Source organism: Carassius auratus, unplaced genomic scaffold (genome assembly GCF_003368295.1).
Source record: "Carassius auratus strain Wakin unplaced genomic scaffold, ASM336829v1 scaf_tig00001591, whole genome shotgun sequence".
Classification (NCBI taxonomy): domain Eukaryota; kingdom Metazoa; phylum Chordata; class Actinopteri; order Cypriniformes; family Cyprinidae; genus Carassius; species Carassius auratus.
This window is the reverse complement of record NW_020523372.1, coordinates 2,234,772-2,252,255: the sequence shown is the minus strand read 5'-3', so window position 1 is coordinate 2,252,255 and position 17,484 is coordinate 2,234,772. Positions and strand designations below refer to the sequence as shown.

Below are 17,484 nucleotides of genomic sequence, written 5' to 3'. Positions count from 1 at the left end.
TTTTTTCTGACTTCAAAACTAATTAGCAACTCTAAAACGAGTCAGATAGGGAGCTTTAATTGAACGTGTATAAATTTGAGCTTAGAAATACATAATCTTTGGCAGTATTCAGCGCATATGAATGTGCAGGACGCGTTTGCTGTAGAAGCGTGGTCTCACGTACCGGAAGCGTTCACTCAGATGAGAGCGCAAAAACATGGCACAAAAATTTATGAACATATCGCTTGAGACCAGTTAAAGGTAACTGTTCAAAAACAGGCCGCATTAAAAACGTGAAGCTGAGCTCCAGTCAAAGTTGCGCCAAAAATATACAGTCTATGGTGCATGCTTATTGGGATTATTAGGGTAATCTAAGTCCAAGGAGACAATAGTGTGAGTTTAGCAGCGCGTCATGTATTCCTTCAAACAACGGCTGTTATTTTCTTCTTGAGAAAAAATTAAGATGGTCATAAGAATATATTTGGGAACATATTAAGAATTTTTCAAGAATTGCACTTTTTACGAACTTTATCTTAAGAAATGTCTTAATTTATTTCTTAAGAATATTTTTCTGAATCCGGCCCCTGTTTTCAACCTCTTTTGAAGTCTTGTTGCGTAGTAATAGCATGTGTAACACATAAGACTTTAGTATGAGCAATAGTAATAGTGATGATTGCCTTAGCAAGCAGCAGTAATTAATTAGTTCCCAGACTTTTCCCCCAAGAGATCCTAAAATGGGTTGAGAAAAACGTAATTACAATATGCAGCAGTTTTCTCAAGACCCAAAGTAAATTATTACTCTCTAAAACAAAGGTGACTGGAGACGTACAGAACAGCCCTCCAACTCAGTGCATTGATTTGCATGTGTGAGAATGTAATTAATCTTGATGGGGCCTTAAGGCTCCGCTCGCCTCAATTCAGGTCAATTACTTCTCTGACATACAAGTATTGACTGTGGCACACTCTTGAATAAAGTCACACTCATGAAGCAGAGATAGACCTTTACACAGCACTGCGCCGCAATCACTTTGTGTGCATGTTTGGCCCTGAATAACCATCATAATATATTATCGGCCCCCGCATAACGGAGTTTCTTTCAACTCCCATTTCGCAGTTGCAATGATATCACAGTGTCACTGCGGGGCTGGCGAAATGCTTATGTAACTGAAATGGTGATAATAGTCATCTGTTTCTCTGTGTCAAAGGGGCCACGCCAGTTCAATTATTCATCTGGTATGGCAAGACGTTTTTAATCATCCAGATTCTCTTCCTTTCATCAAAAAGGAGAATCCCGAAAAGGATATGAATTAGTAACAAAGATTTTTGCGATTCTGTTTGATGGACGTTAATTAAGATTAAAAGTTCCACATATTTTCCTCTCCTATAATCACATGACTTCCTTATAATGTTGGCTCGTATTTGAATCATCTCCTTTTTATTTTATTTTTTAATTTTTTTAAAGTCTACTATGCGTTGTTATTGTTTGATGGTGCATATGAGAATAGGTTTTTTCATCAAACAGTCATCTCAACTTTTCAGGCTCCCAGAGATAAGCTATCATAAATTCTCTTTTGTCAGAGATTATTGTCTGCAGCACTGTCATCATTATTCAGTGTTTACCTTGGAATAACGAAGGAGAAATAATGAGAGAATAAAGGAGTGAGGAAAAACAACTGTTGTGAAATGTTAATGATGTGTCCTTGGGTGTGTTTGTTTTGTGTTGCCGGTGATGAGCTCTTTAGAGCCTGTTACATTCCCTCAGAACAGAGACTTCCACATACGTGACTCTATGTAATTGAATGTGGCACCGTCTGCATTTCAAACCTGCCACGTCAAAGTTAATCTGCCTCAGACAGAGGCAACCTCTCACAACTACATGAAAAAGTAATAATAATAATAAAATGCTCCCACTTTATATCAGGTGGCCTTAACTGTTATACTGTATACTTACATTGAAATTAATCATTTGATACAATGCATTTATTATCCACGTTTTTCATTTAGCCTACTATATATATATATATGAAAAATGTGTATATAAAATACCTCCATGTAATACATTTCTGTAATTACATTTATAATAACACTGTTGACATCCCATCCCTAATACCTTGACCTACCCTTAAACCTACCACCATACCACCAAACCTGTCCCTAACCTTGCCTGTATCCCAACTGTTTTGCAATAAAATATGATTTCAACAAATAAATAATGTATATATATATATATATATATATATATATATATATATATATATATATATATATATATATATATATATATATATATATTATAAGAAATACTTTATTTATTTATTTATTTTTTATGTAAGTACATGGTACATATTAGTGAAGGCCACCTAATAAAAAGAGGGACCTATATATATATATATATATATATATATATATATATATATATTAGTGGTGGGCCGTTATCGGCGTTAAAGTGCTGCGTTAACGCGAGACTCTTATTGGGCGATAAAAAAAAAATATCGCCGTCAATCTATTCTATACCAAAGTTGGGTTTTGTAGCTGGGTCTATACTAAGCAAGCTATGATGACTTTCACCTTGATATTTTATATAACCGACTGGCTGAGGCCAGCCTAACGGACAGTGACACTGAACCGAGCTTTCTTCTGCGAAGTTCTCCTCGAAGTCCCTCCTGCACCGGAACGAACAAATACAAATCGCAGTTTGAAACAAACAACAAGATGTGAAAGAGCCCGATTCAGTACTTGCGTTGTTCTGGTGTTCAGGGCGCACGCAGAGAAAGGTGTGTCGAGACGCTAAAAATAAGCGTTTTCAAGTGTTTCAATCAAATCACTTGAACATCGAATTTGCTTATTTTTGCTCTTGTGCCGACAAATACATACGAAATATGTCAAAATATCGACCTTGGAAATTATGCTTGAAAAAACTGTCAGTTATTTCTTAAGTGAAAGTAAACAGTTGAGGGAAAAAATGGGATGTGTATTATATTGGATGCGTTCATCGTCTCTTAAAGTGACCGCGCCAAATTTAGCTACTGGCTGCTGTTATGTTAATCCAAGAAAATGAAAGAAAATCACTCACTGCTCTTGACTTCTTTGTAGTTTTAACAGTAAAACCAAAAATTATTCAGACACCAGATATATTTTTTTATATATATATAGCAAAACTGTAATAATGTGAGAAATGTTGAAGGTGTCTGAATAAATGTAGGTTTGATTGTATATTTAATTTTTACATTGAAGACTATCCAGTGCTTTTTTACATTTAATTATTTAGTTTCTGTACCTTGACACCTACAAACTTGAAAAAACCTTAAACATTGTGTAAATAGCACAAATAAATAAAAATAAACAAACATACAAATTAAACAATTTCAAACAGGTCCCACTGCTTCAACCTTCAACGGGTCTCCGCTTGTGCAATGTGGAATTAGTTTACAGCTTTTTCAAGCACTTTGTGATGCATTTTGGAAACAGGAGATGAGCCCCTTTTCTAATGCACCATCTAGCTTGATAAACCCCTTCTTAAAGATTTACTGTTTGTCAGTTTTATTTGAGTAACACACATATTCTGAATGCCGTCGGCAGAATTTGAATGAGCCATTTTAATCTAGATTAATCTAGATTAATTTCAAGATCACAGTGAGATTAATCTAGATTAAAAAATTTATCTATGCCCACCTCTAATATATATATATATATATATATATATATATATATATATATATATATATATATACACATACACACACTATATGATGTTTATCATGATATGATACATGATATTCAGCCTACCATTCTGTATACATGACAATGTTATTGTAATTGTTTGAATGAGATGGTAATTTTACAATTTATGACCTACAAAATGTAATATATGTCATGGATCAGTTCAGTTATGGTTAGGTTTAAGGATTAAGTAAGGGACTTTATGATTGCAATTAATTTGTGTTATCCATATTTGTGCAACACAAGTCATACTATATGTTAACTAATTTTCAAGTTTAAATGACAAAATTGTTGGACAGCAATTTTTCAGCAACATTAGAATGCACAAGTCACACAATATTTGTTATGAAGCGCTTGTCATTTGAAGGTTATTTATGACTTTATATTCAGAAAATGCATTTTCTGATTTCTGAAGGTTACTTTCTTTTAAATTAAATGAGATGTAAATGGCAGGCCGCTTCTTACAATTTATTTTAATAAATAATTAATTTAAGGAATTGTTTGATTTGAGTTTGAAATGAAGTGATTTGAGTTTAAAGGTTTTTTCTTTTTTTTTTTGAGGTTACTTTAGGTTTTTGTGTATTGAAGTGAAAGGCAGTCTCTGAGTCTCTACTTCATTAGAAGGTGAAACTACACAATAGTAGACTTTAAGGAATTGTCTGATTCGTGAAGGTTACTTTGTGGCTTTTATTATTTTTTTAACTAAAGCAATAGGCAGTGTTGTCTTACTACTGCATTAGAAAACAATTTACCATTGTGGATTAAATGAGTCTTCCAGTTTCTAAGGATTACTTAGTATGCATTCACAATTGATTGATAGTAGTTAATTACAGAAAGACCAAGGGAAATGTGACATTATTCAAGAAGTTGTTGTAGCAGCACTGATCTCAGGAGTTATCTGAGGAACTGTTCAGTTAGTTTTCACCACTGGGATCAGTGATAAACACAGGCATGTTCTGTCTGCTTGAGCGGGTCATGATCTTTCAATGTGCTGTGACACAATGTCAGCAGAGAAGAAAATGGGGTTACATTGGGTTAATCATGTCCAATTTCTCTCATTGTGAGATATCCTTTCTCTGACCTGACTTTGGAGAAGGACTTTGTCTTCCTGATAGATCCAGTTTTAATATGGGGTGTTCAAAGGCTAACACTATAACTGGTTCAGAATTCAGAATTATTATTTATTTCTTATTTTTTTATTTTTTAGTAGTGAAACATGTGCAGAGTGCAATTTAGTGGATTTGATGATTTTTTTTTTTTTTTTTTTTCTGTAATGAGTTGGTCTTTTTCTAATTCATGGCCTACTCAGTGAATCAGCACTCATCCTGATTCTGAATGAATGGCCTGAGGTTCAATTACTTAATGGAAGTAGTCTGAATGTATTTCTATAAAGATAACTACATTTTTAGTCACTTTACTGAAGTTGATTTCTTTTAAAGTAAGCAAGCAATATTTTATGACTGTTAAGACCTATTGACACCAAATGGTAAAGAGTGTGTGTGTGTGTGTGTGTGTGCGTGTGTGTGTGTGTGTGTGTGAAAATCTACTTTATTTCAAGGACTTTATGGACTTACTGTTCCATATTTACCAAAAGTGTTATTAAAAGTGTATTAAATATATTTAAATATATAATCAATTATTTTTTATAAAATGTATTTATTGATTAATTTTTTTTTTGTAATTTTATATATGTATATGTATATGTATGTGTGTGTGTGTGTGTGTGTGTGTCCCCATTAACTCTAAAACACAATCATAAATATATAAATAATTCATTATAGAAAATGTATTCATATTTATACAGTACATTGTACTTTATGTGTGTGTGTGTGTGTGTGTGTGTGTGTGTGTGTGTGTGTTGATTGATGAGTGTTTGTGTCTGGTGTGAATAAGTCTGCAAAATCTATTGTTTCTATTCAGAATTTGGCTTGCAGTGATGACTGGTGACTGGTGTGAATAAGCAAATCAGAGTTCTCTATTTCCTTCTGGTATTTTACTTAATGAGCCTACATTACTGCATTTCTCTAGCTTCATCAGTATTGCTTAGAAAACAGATATGCTTTGACAAGTTTTCAACCAAGGGACGTTTTCCTGACAATCTGGGGAATATAACTTCTGCCTGGTAATTACAACACCAGCTGTTGAAATGTATTTACATGCCATTAAAATAGCTTCCATCGGAAGTTACACAGAATGTGTGGCAGAAGTCTGTACAATGTCTCTTTCTTACTTCTCGTCCCGGTGCGGCTGCACTGTGCAGTCAGAGATGTCAGTGTGCAGTGACCATATGAGAAAGAGCCGGTATCCAGGGGGCTGTGAAGAACGTCCAATGTCGCACTGTCCCTGAAAAACAGGAGGAAACATTTGTGATGTTCCTGCTTTTGCTCACTACAGCTGTCGACGCTGTCAGCTTTGTAAAAAAAAAAAAAGGTCTGGTAAAAACAAACTGTCTAACTTATGCTATCTTTGTCTCTTGGTTATGAATTACACACCTCACCTGCCAGCTGAACATTTCTCAGTTGATTATAGATTGAGATAAATTATGAACTATATATGCACGTTTCATGCCCTACACTTTTCTGAGCTCTGAGTGCTGATAATTATGACATGTCATTCATCTAACAAGTGCAGGGGTCCACAATTCATTTCATTGCTGACAACATATTGACATTTCCCTTTATGAAACACTTTTACATATTTTCAAAGAAACATCATATCAAAGGAGGAAACATTTCACTTTCATTCAGCCCTTGTAACATTACAGTTTTTGGTAGCAATTTATTTTACGGTATGTGCACTTCCCCAGGTATCCTGGTACACAGCTCTTCCTTCTTCTCCGTCAGAGCGCAACAAGAACACGCCCCCTTTTTTGTGTATTCATGTGGGCCGAAGTTAGTCAAAAAAATGTTTTAGTGACGTCATTACTGCAGGAACTAGAGGGATGTAGTCCAAACGGGTTGTTTTTTGTAGGCGAATTCTGTTAATTAAAATATCTCGCTTGACATTGAATTTTACAGATATCAGTTATACAACAACATTACACACTAACTAAAGTTTAAAAGATGGGATCACGAAGAACGAGACCTTTAACAGTTGTACATGCATGGTAATTTGTTTGTACATAACAGACAAGTGTGGGTAATAATCGTCACTTACATGTAGTGCCCGTTCATGGTAACTAATTATATACTTTACTATACTTATTCATGGTAAATATTTAGTACTTGGAGACAAGTGTGTAAAAACAGGGACTTACAGTATCTATATATGGCAATTAATAAAGACACATTACTGTGCATACTATTGGTGTGTACATGGTAAATATGTAGCACCTATGGACAGATGTGGTATTATGTGGTAACAAACAAGACACATACTTTACCTGGTATACAGTAAGCTTGGTAAGTCCTAACCGTTCCAAGTATAGTATTTCCAATAAGGAACGAATCCAGTGCTTAGCAGAAAGGTCATGAGGGGGTTTCCAGCGTTGAACTAGTATTTTCTTTGCTGCAGTCAAAGCTGCAAGACAAAATTTAGGTTCTTTCTTACTTGAGAAAATTGAGAATTATCATTCGTAATAATGTATCTTATTAGTTACCATATATTGACACTGCCTGTAAGTGACCGTTATTACACACACTTGTTGGTAAGTACTACATATTTGCAACATGTATACCAAGTATAGTATGTGTCTTGTTTTGTTACCACATAATAGCACATTTGTCCATAGGTGCTACACATTTACAATGTACATATCATTAGTATGTACAGTAATGTCCTATTAGTTAAGGACGAGCCTGTTTCAACCCACTTGTCCTTAAGTACTACATATTGTCTTTGTGTTGACATTAGTAAGTATATTAGAGTATCTAATTAGTTACCAGTTATGGCTTACTACCTGTAAGTGACGATTATTACCCACATTTGTCTGTATGTACAAACAAATTACTATGCATGTACGACTGTTAAGTACAGCCATGTGTCTTATTTGTTACCATGTACATACACTTCAGGTAAGTACCTTGTGTTACCACTCATTTGCCTGTATGTACATGATATTTTACATGCATGTACCTGGCTGGGAAGTACACATATTGTAAAATAAAGTGCTACCCAGTTTTCTTTTCAGCTGTCATTTTTCTGAATAACTTTTTAACATTGAGTAACTGTCTGTCACGTGTATTTTCTGTTTTTCTATTCTTCATACCTTGACCTAATTTTCCTTTGTTGCTCGATTAGTTCATTAGTTTCCACCTGTGTTAATTAATTATCTTATTAGTCCATCGATTGGTTTAGTATTTATAGCCCTGCCTTTCCTCAGACTGTCTGTCCTGTCTCTATCATGGAAAGAGGTTGTTTTCTCCTTTTCTCCCTTGTGGATTTTTTAAAGACTTAGTTTATTTGATATCTGCCTCCTTCGTACTCCTTCAAGCTCTTTACCCCTGGCAACCCATGAAAAGAACAAACAGCGAAAAAAACAACTTACAGGTCATTTTTAATATTTGTCAGTGGCACTGTAATGACCTGAAAGTTTTTTTTTTTTTTATTATTATATGGTAACAATTTACAAGTTGATGAACCTCTGATACTTGCAGCATGATTGTGTGGACATTTCTGACCGGCAAAAAGGATATATCTGTAAAGCAATTTATTTTGAGAAGGCCATGACTCACGTCCCGAAGACTCAAAATAATAAACCACAAAGGTAACAAAACGATGCACTCCACTGTGCTGAGCGAGAGCGTTGCATTCTTTTCTATTAAATGGTTAAATCTTTTCAAATTGCATTCCTAAAAATGTGCTACTTAGCAAGTTTCACAAGCAATGCGGATAAAGTAAACAGTCTAACTGAGAGCAGCTCGAAGAGAGGGGCGGGCTCAGCAGAGCTCATTAACATTTAAAGGAAAATGCTACAAAACGTACGTTTTTGCCGGGATAAAAAAAAAGGTATTTTTTACACTACCATTGAGAAATTGTAACAAAACTATGTTGCAGACTTTTCATTAAGAAGCTAAAGAATCATACCAACTTGTGGAAATTTGGCATTTGATGATCCCTTTAAAAATAGAAGTGAATAGTGAATGCTGATCTAGATAGATAATAATGCATTATTTAAATACTGTATAATGGACAGTGTTGTTGTTTTTTTGTTTGTTTGTTTTGCATATCAAAATTAAATACAATCTGCAAATGATTTCTGACAATCACCCAACCACATTTCTTTGTTCATTTTCTTGTTTCAGCATAATGTGTTGATAACTTCCTGACTTGCTGTGCCCCCCCAAAAAAAAAAATAAATAAAAATAAAAATAACAAATGTCCTCAAATGTGCACAGATAATCACATTTCGTGTAATCAGTTATTCAATTTTCCTCCTCTTCCTGAACCGAGAACAAAAGATTGTCCTCTGAAATTCATTTTGTTCTGCTGTAATTATACGATGACCTTCTGTGTCACGTTCATAAGCTGCTGAATGCGACTCAAGGTCCCGATGTCAAGAGCCAGCCAGATAGTCAAGATGTACCCCCTTTATTGCTTTGCTGTGTTAAATGTCAAGAAGCGGCCACAAAACCCATTATGTTCCTCATTCTGCATTAATGTGTGTCTTTTAATGAGCACATAAATTCATACATTAGCATGGGCCTAAGGGATAGCCTCAACATCTGCCATATGCTTTCTTACACTAGGTGGCAAACTTCATGTGTATGTAGAAAAGCCACTACAGTAGTGGGGGATTTGTCCCTCGACAGGACGCTGTATTGAAGAGCTTCACATATGTCTTCAGGGTACATGGGAAAGTGGTTGTTTATACATCTATACAGCTGTTGGTGTGAAGCCATGTAGATCTAACTGGTTCCTGCTAAGATTGAACCGCGATATTCACATGGTCTGAAGAACAGTTTAGTCTTCTGTCTGCTGAAAAGCTGAAAGGACCTTGCAGATTTGCCATATAGAGCTGCTTATGGACAAGCAACATATGCTGGATGTTTTAAAGGGATGGTTCAGGCAAAAATTAGAATTTTGTCATCATTCACTCACCCTCAAGTTGTTCCAAACCTGTATAAGTGCGTCTTTCCGCCTTGGAATATGAAACAAGTTATTTTGAAGAATACTCATTACCAAACAGTTGATGGAAGCCATTGAATTTATATGGCACCAATATAAAATAATCGTTGTTTGTGGTATATTTATTAATTTGTTTTACACAATAATCAGATAATTAAATTCAGCAGCATTCTTCAATTCAAAGAGTTTTTTTTTCATATCTAATCCTTTCATTATTTGAATTTGTGATCAAAAAGGACTTTGCTAATTGGCAAATCATTTTCAAAGATGAAAGACATTCCTTTGCTTTGAGATATTCACCACATTAATATCATTAAAGATCTTAATTTGAATGGCTTTATAGGTGAAATATGGAATGTTTTTGAAGTAATAAAGTACAGGATGATGCCTCAAATCATATCACTTTTGAGAGGTGTGCTGTTACTTTTGGAAGTATTGATTTTGTTTGATTGAATTTCCATCTGCCGAACGATAAAATAGTGAAAAATCCCACAGACTTGCAGTGAAGGTAATAAATGGGGAAAATATTCAAAAAATATTTAGGCCCAATTATAGGATTTATCTTTTTGAGTTTCATATAAAATTTACATCCATTTGGATTGCACAGTTTTAACATAAACCTATGAACTTTATATATTTTTTTTAATACTATATTTATGTTATATTATATATTTATATAAACTGTAATAAACTTGTTTACTTTTTAGTCATGCAAATTGAACAGATACGATTTCCGTAGCAGTACTAATTGAATGTTTTAAATACACAATAACCAGGTTTTTCATCAATAAATCCAGTTTGATTAAATGTCATACATTTTAACCAATTGAATACGAAAATATTATTTTAGATTTTTTTTTCTTTTTTTTTTTGGGCTGAATACATTCATTTTCACAATTAATAGATTTGTGCTGATTCAAAGCCATTTTAATACATGCATTTTGCAAATAGGATCATTTTAATGAAAAATGTAAACAAATGCAAATAGATAATGAACTATTTATTTCTTTATTTTACTTATTAAATATACATATGTTATCAGCTTGTTTATGTTAAACATTTTAAAAGCATAAATCATAAATGTATCCCTAATATAATATATTTGGAGCGTATCGTAAGTGTGGGTTATTTTGACTTGGTCCCGTAACAACTATAAATACCAAGAAAACCTCCCAAATCCACATTAGCAACATTAGGGTAACACCCTGACAACCATCTACACAAAGTCTTCAGTGATTGTAAACATTCTGCATTCGTGTTTGGTGCCATAGGCCGTGTCATTTTAAGGAAAAACTGTTAGGTGAGGCTGGTATAGTGCAATTTGTGATTGGAGAGTCCGTCCCCAGGCAGTCGGGGCGACTCCAGCTCTGATTTGTAAGTATCTCGGCGGAGCTGCGCTCTTAGCTTCATGCCCGCTGAACATTCCTCTTTTGCTAGTCTGATGTATTGGTGCATGTCATCGAACATTTGAGTGGATCCTCCAGTGATGGCGGAGTCACAGAGCTGTGGCAGAAAGTAGAGGATCCATCCACACCGCTCATGTGACAGATTAAGATGGCAATCCTGGAATTTGCTGCCTTTTGAGCGTCTGTCTCCCTGTGGAGATTGGACATGATAGAATAATTCTGCTCCACGTTTCTTCGGCTGGGGGCTATTATGCCATGTTTCAAGCCCCCATCAAATGGCTCAAGATCATGTTGGAGCAGTACATATCAAACTGATTAGTGTAATATGAGTCATGATTTTATTTATTTATTTATTTTAAATGTGTCATTTCCTTTCTGTGTACTTTACTAACCCTGACCCAATGCTAATTAAATTAAATAGTAATATTTTACAATTAGGTTCAGTTAGCTAATATTATATAGACTGAATTAGCAAACTTTTTTAAAACATTAATTTAATTATTATTATTTTTTATTATTATTATTATATTACATTAATAATACATTTAATTCAATTCAATATTAAATCAAATTAAACTGAAACAATAATGTTCAATTATCTAACAATAGTTAATTATATCATAGATAACAAGCATTTTTACAACATTAGTGAATCAAAGTTAATGTTTATTTATTATTACAAAAGTGTTTATTGTCCATTCATGTTCGTTAGTAATATATTAATTAATGTTTTTTTACACATCATAAAACTATATATTAGTACATGTAAAATAAACATATATCCAAACTAAATAATATTATAATGTGGTGTTATTAGTCATTTCATTTTATATTAACAGGGTTTAATTTATAAATTACCTAACTTTAGTTAACACACTAGATTCGTATTACTATTATTATTATTATTATTATTATTATTATTATTATTATTATTATTTATTACATACTATATATATATATATATATATATATATATATATATATATATATATATATATATATATATATATATATATATATATATTTATATATATATAGTTATATATATATATATATATATATATATATAGTTATATAAAATGTAAATGTAAAACTATAACTATGTTATTGTTTGTGGTTAATTCATACACATAAATGATATATAACCTAATCCTATATTACCACATTAAACCAGGTTTCAGTTTTTTGCTTTTTTTACCACATTGGTATGTTAAGAAAGAGCTCATCTCACACTATATGTATATATGTTTGTAAATGAAGTTGGATTGTAAGCCAGTGGTGTTAAATGTTGCAAAGTAATGCTATTTGCGAAACAAATGTACTTCTTAACTGATCCTTACATGTGTTACATGATCTAGTCTGAATTTCCTGCTCACAGCAGCTGTGCTCTTTTCCAGGAACTTCCCTCCCCTCTGTTCTCTGCTCTCGGCAAAAATGTGATACTGACAAGCATCTACTCTTGAAGTGTTGCTTTGAATCACTCCGATCCGAGAAACGCTTTTCCGTTTAGCTTTACAAGCTCTGAAAACAAATAGGAAAGTACATCCCTCCCCCATCCGAAACGCTTCTCCACCCCAAAGTTCATCTTATGGACGGACTGAGATAACCTCAAGGGCAACCGCAGGGAGCTGTGATGTCGTTTGATGAAAAAAAAAAAAAATCGACTTCTTAGCTCGCACTCTGTTTGTCTTTAAGATGGAGAACAAATGCAGACAAGCAGAGAGCATCCAGATGATAAGTGACTCTGACACACTCGGCTTTGTTTGTATTCTCAAACAAGGCCTATGGCAGCTTAACCATATACAACAATGATGTGGGGGGGGGGGGTTGTTTGCTTTTTTCTCACAGGCTACTACTTGAGATTTTTTCAAATGTCTTTAGACGAAACTGTGAGAATTGTAAAAATGTTCTCCAATGCATCTTTTCTATCAACGGACATCTAATGCAGATTTTAAATGTTTAGATTATTCCAAATTGTAATCTGGGGATAGTTTATTAGTAGATGCAAATTTTCTTTTAATGGTAACATCCACAACGATGACATGTAATTCAATGTGACAATATGTCAGACATTTTTAACCCCCTATTTTTGTAGCGCTGTCACACCTAATATGAGTAAGAATCCAACAAGCCATTTTTTTTCTGATAACTTTCACCTTTTTTTTTTTTTTAAGGCAAGGCACTACTGATAAAACCCTGTATGCCCATAAATATATATATATATATATATATATATATATATATATATATATATATATATATATATATATATATATATATATATATATATATGCAAATTAGTGTTGTTGTTTTTTTTTTTTTTTGTGAAAAAGCCACATTGGCATGTTTAAACATAACATCTTTTAACAAATTTAATTTATTAATTTTCTGTCCATAACCTTCTGTCCAAAAAAAAAAAAAAAAATTATCTGTTGTGTCTTGTCATAATTCAATTTATAAAATACATGGAAACAAGTATATGTATTTGTTTATTAAACACTTGACTTGAATAAATCAGGGGACTGGTTGTTTGTTTGGCGAAAATGACAGGCTGAGTGTACGTTGTCCCTTGCATATATAATTATTTAATCAGAATACATGCAGATGTTTGAATAGCTGTGATAAATAAAAAATAAAAAATAAAATAAAAAAAAGATGCACTCATTGTGTAGCACTGGGATCCAACACGGGCTAACTGAGTTACGCGAATCTGCCAAACCTTGATCCCTTGGTATTTCTCTACCTTCCTATCTGAGGAATATTAAAGGACAAAAAGAGAACAGAGAGTAAATAAAAAAATAACTCTCAAGCACTCCAGAGCTCTTATGAAGAGCTCAAAGCTAAAAGGCCTGTTACCTCTTCACATAACTGGAGTGTTGTGGGCTTGAGAGCTTTTGTATTTAAGACTATAAGACTTAAATAAAGTGAGGTCAGCAGCTGTGGATTACATTCAAACTGTTTTCCATTTGGACTGAAATGGTATGAGCTGTAGTCGTTAGTCGTGAACAGTTTGATCTCCCTATACTCCAAAAACCATTTGAAAATCAAACACGCTTTTAGAGCCTGGCGATTCTTCAATCAGGACCACTTTTGATTACTAGAAATCTTGGAAAATGAGTCTTTTCAAACTGTTCTAAATTCATGGCTCAGATCAGCCAAATGTATTTGGTGTCATTTTGTGGATTTAAACCATTGTGTGTGTTGGTAATGAAGTTTCTCACTTTTTCCTAGGATATATAAGAATACACTCTGTACATTAATATCATTAATATCACTAATTTTGTGAAATACACATAATAAATTGAGCTCAGATCATGATGTAAAACACTGGAAATTTCCATTAGACCTTCTGCAGTATTATATACATTTAGCACATGCACATGCAACAGTACAGTATAAAATCATTATGTGTATGGCAAGTCCCCATAAAACACGGAAACTCAACATTGATATAATAAAACCTAACATGGAATTAATAACTTAAGATACTCTTAATGAGAACTTTGCTGAATGTTGAATACTTGGGGTCAGAGGTTCACCACGGACACTGACCTGAATGTTGGAGGAATATGAAAACAGTGCTGCCTGACAAGCACTGTTATAACTATGGGGCATAAACATTTTTTTATGTTGTTGTTTTTTCAGCTCCAGAAACATGATCGGGAAAATGAGGATGTTCCTTCCAAATGGAGATCAGAAGAGGAGATGGCCAAAGAGGCGACAGAATTACACAGCCTCTTCAACTAGCTTCTTTAGGTAACCTTGTGTTATAAAGGATTATAGACGTATGGATATTGGACTATTACCTATACTATTTACTATAGTTGGGAAAAAACAATATCTGGTGATACAGGAGTCCAAAATATATGAACTCACTGGTGCAGTTTGTTTTAAAAAATAAAATAAAATAAAATAAAAACTTCTGTGCATACCCTCAAACTAAAAAAAAAAAGTAAACAACCCCTCACTACACCAGAGGCAGATTTTTTGTTATATTCACCAAATGGATTAAGAAAAATATATATGTAATATTCACCAGATGAAGTTAGTGATGTAATATATGCTCACAGTGATCTGAAGTGGAATGTTTCCATCTTTTCCTTGGCATGTGTTCACTCTAATTTGGGACACTTGATGATTATGTCATCAAAATAAATAACATGATATACATTCAAACTGAGGATAAAAATATGGATGTATTGTCAGTGGTGACACTTTTAGACACTAGGGGCCTCATTTATAAAGTGCGTGTACACACTGATTTGCTCTTAAAGTGTGCGTACGCTTAAATCCAAGCCAACTCTCATATTTGTGATAAGTGTCTTTGACGTGAAAAAGTGTTTGGCATCACATCAGGGTCTGAGCAGATGTACACACTTTTTCTTGTCAGACTACTTCAGGTTTTTGAAAATGTACGCTGTTCCTGCAGCTCGCTGTTCTAAATGAAAGTATTTGGACGACGACTGGTGATATTGTCTATGTTAATGACATCAATTAGAAGTTGTTTACAAGGCATAAAGCTGAAACCATTCAGTTGCGAGCGAGTTCAAGATCAATTGCGATTCATAGATTTCACATCTGAAAGAGAGGCGCATGGGCGTCTTCTGTGCGTACGATCAGTCTATGAATCACATTATATTTGAGAGATCAAATTTAGGATGGATTCTGGGCAAAATTTTATAAACAAGGCCCTAGAACACAACACTACTGCCAATGGAGGAGAAAAGGGTATGAACATAAATTCTTGCCAATAGTTTGAAGAGCTAGTTTCTGAATCATTCAATCAATAAAGCAACCATCCAACCAGTCAGATTCTTCCCTTTATATGCATTCTCTGTAACATGTTTTGTAGAGGTTAATATATTCATCCTTTATTTATTTTATTTTATTTTATTTCAGCCAGGGGTGGAAGACCTACAGACGGAGGACATCAACAAGTTGATAAATGTTCTTATCTATCACTTTGACCGCTTATTGAAATAAAAAATGTTGTTTATGTATGCATTGCTTTTTTCCTTCTTATATAAACTAAATATATATTTTAGTTTAAAGAAAAAGAAGCTAGCTTAGTTCAAAGTGTGTAGTTGGTTGTATGCCGTAGGTGGAAAAGTACAAAAAGTATTAGTAAATCTCTACAGAGCCGCATGCCCATTTATCGAGGCAAATGGGTTAACATAGGATTCAGCGCATAGGTCAAGCTGCAGTGTATGAATTGTATGATGTCTGCTATTCTATATATTTAAATTTGAACAAATTTAGTGCTTGTAAGCACAAAACTAAAAACATTTAACCGCTCTGCTTGCATGAGTCCCAAGCTTTTACAGATGTCTCTAAAGCTAATGAAACAACATCAGTTTGACACAGATTTAGGTCTTGATGCCTGAATTGCCAGAAACTGATTTTATTGCAGTCTATTTATGCAAATATTGAAAGCTGGCATGGCAAGCTGAAGTAACCTTAATGGAGTATCTAGAATAATCATTTAAAATCAACAGAGATGTTACCTTTGTGACAAATCAGCAGTTATTGTTGGATTGTGCCATTAGTTACCCTACTCGCAGTCCCAGCACTGGAAATTATTATGTTTTATCATTTTATCAATGTGGAAATAAAATGGTCTTGACTGGCCCTTTACTCATCTTGAAAAGGAAATACAATTCTGACAGGGTAATGTGTACCAGCCCGTAGCCTTTTTTAGAGTAATCAAGTTGTAAAAAGGCCCATGAATTTTAAACAATATCATTATCCACAAGGGATTCCTTTAAGAAATGTGTATAACAGAGGAGTTTGAACAGAGGAGGAAGCTATCACAACTTGCAAAAAAGAAATAAACATTCACCTAGTTTATAGTATTTTATTTCACTTTCACTTTACAGCAACACTAAAAAAGGCACACATTACCCATGAAGTTTGTCATCAATGTAAAGGGGCTTATGTCTCTGCTAAAATTGCAGATTAAGCTGGATTTAACTGATTTAAGGTAGTTTTACAAGGGTTCGCAAAACATTGAAAACACCATCTGGGTCAAAATGCCTCCCAATGTGCAAAAGTTTCAGCAATCTAAAAAACAAAACAAAAATAAATTACCAGGATAAAGCTAGCTACCATTCTTCATCTTGAGATTGTTCATTAATTCTGGTACATAATATTCTTATAACATGATGTCCCTGAAGCGTGATACTAATAGCCGTTAAAAAGTGCAGCATCAGGTTCAAATCAAAATTTCAATCTAGATTGCATGTAAGGCTGCATTTCCACTTGGAATTAACATGTGATCGGCGTGATAATCATTTAGTTAGAACATGGGGCGTTT

General features: G+C 33.7%; 1 protein-coding gene across 1 annotated transcript in view; it reads left to right on the top strand.

Annotated features, from left to right (window-relative positions):
* The window catches only part of fhit (fragile histidine triad diadenosine triphosphatase), a 285,132-nt gene extending 268,961 nt beyond the window's left edge, over positions 1 to 16,171 (top strand). Inside the window, exons 7-8 of the mRNA XM_026242516.1 lie at positions 14,817 to 14,927; positions 16,071 to 16,171. Of these exons, the coding sequence (XP_026098301.1) occupies positions 14,817 to 14,918 (102 nt within the window). The 3' untranslated portion in view covers positions 14,919 to 14,927; positions 16,071 to 16,171. The remainder of the gene's footprint in view (positions 1 to 14,816; positions 14,928 to 16,070) is intronic.
* The last annotated feature ends 1,313 nt before the right edge of the window (positions 16,172 to 17,484 follow it).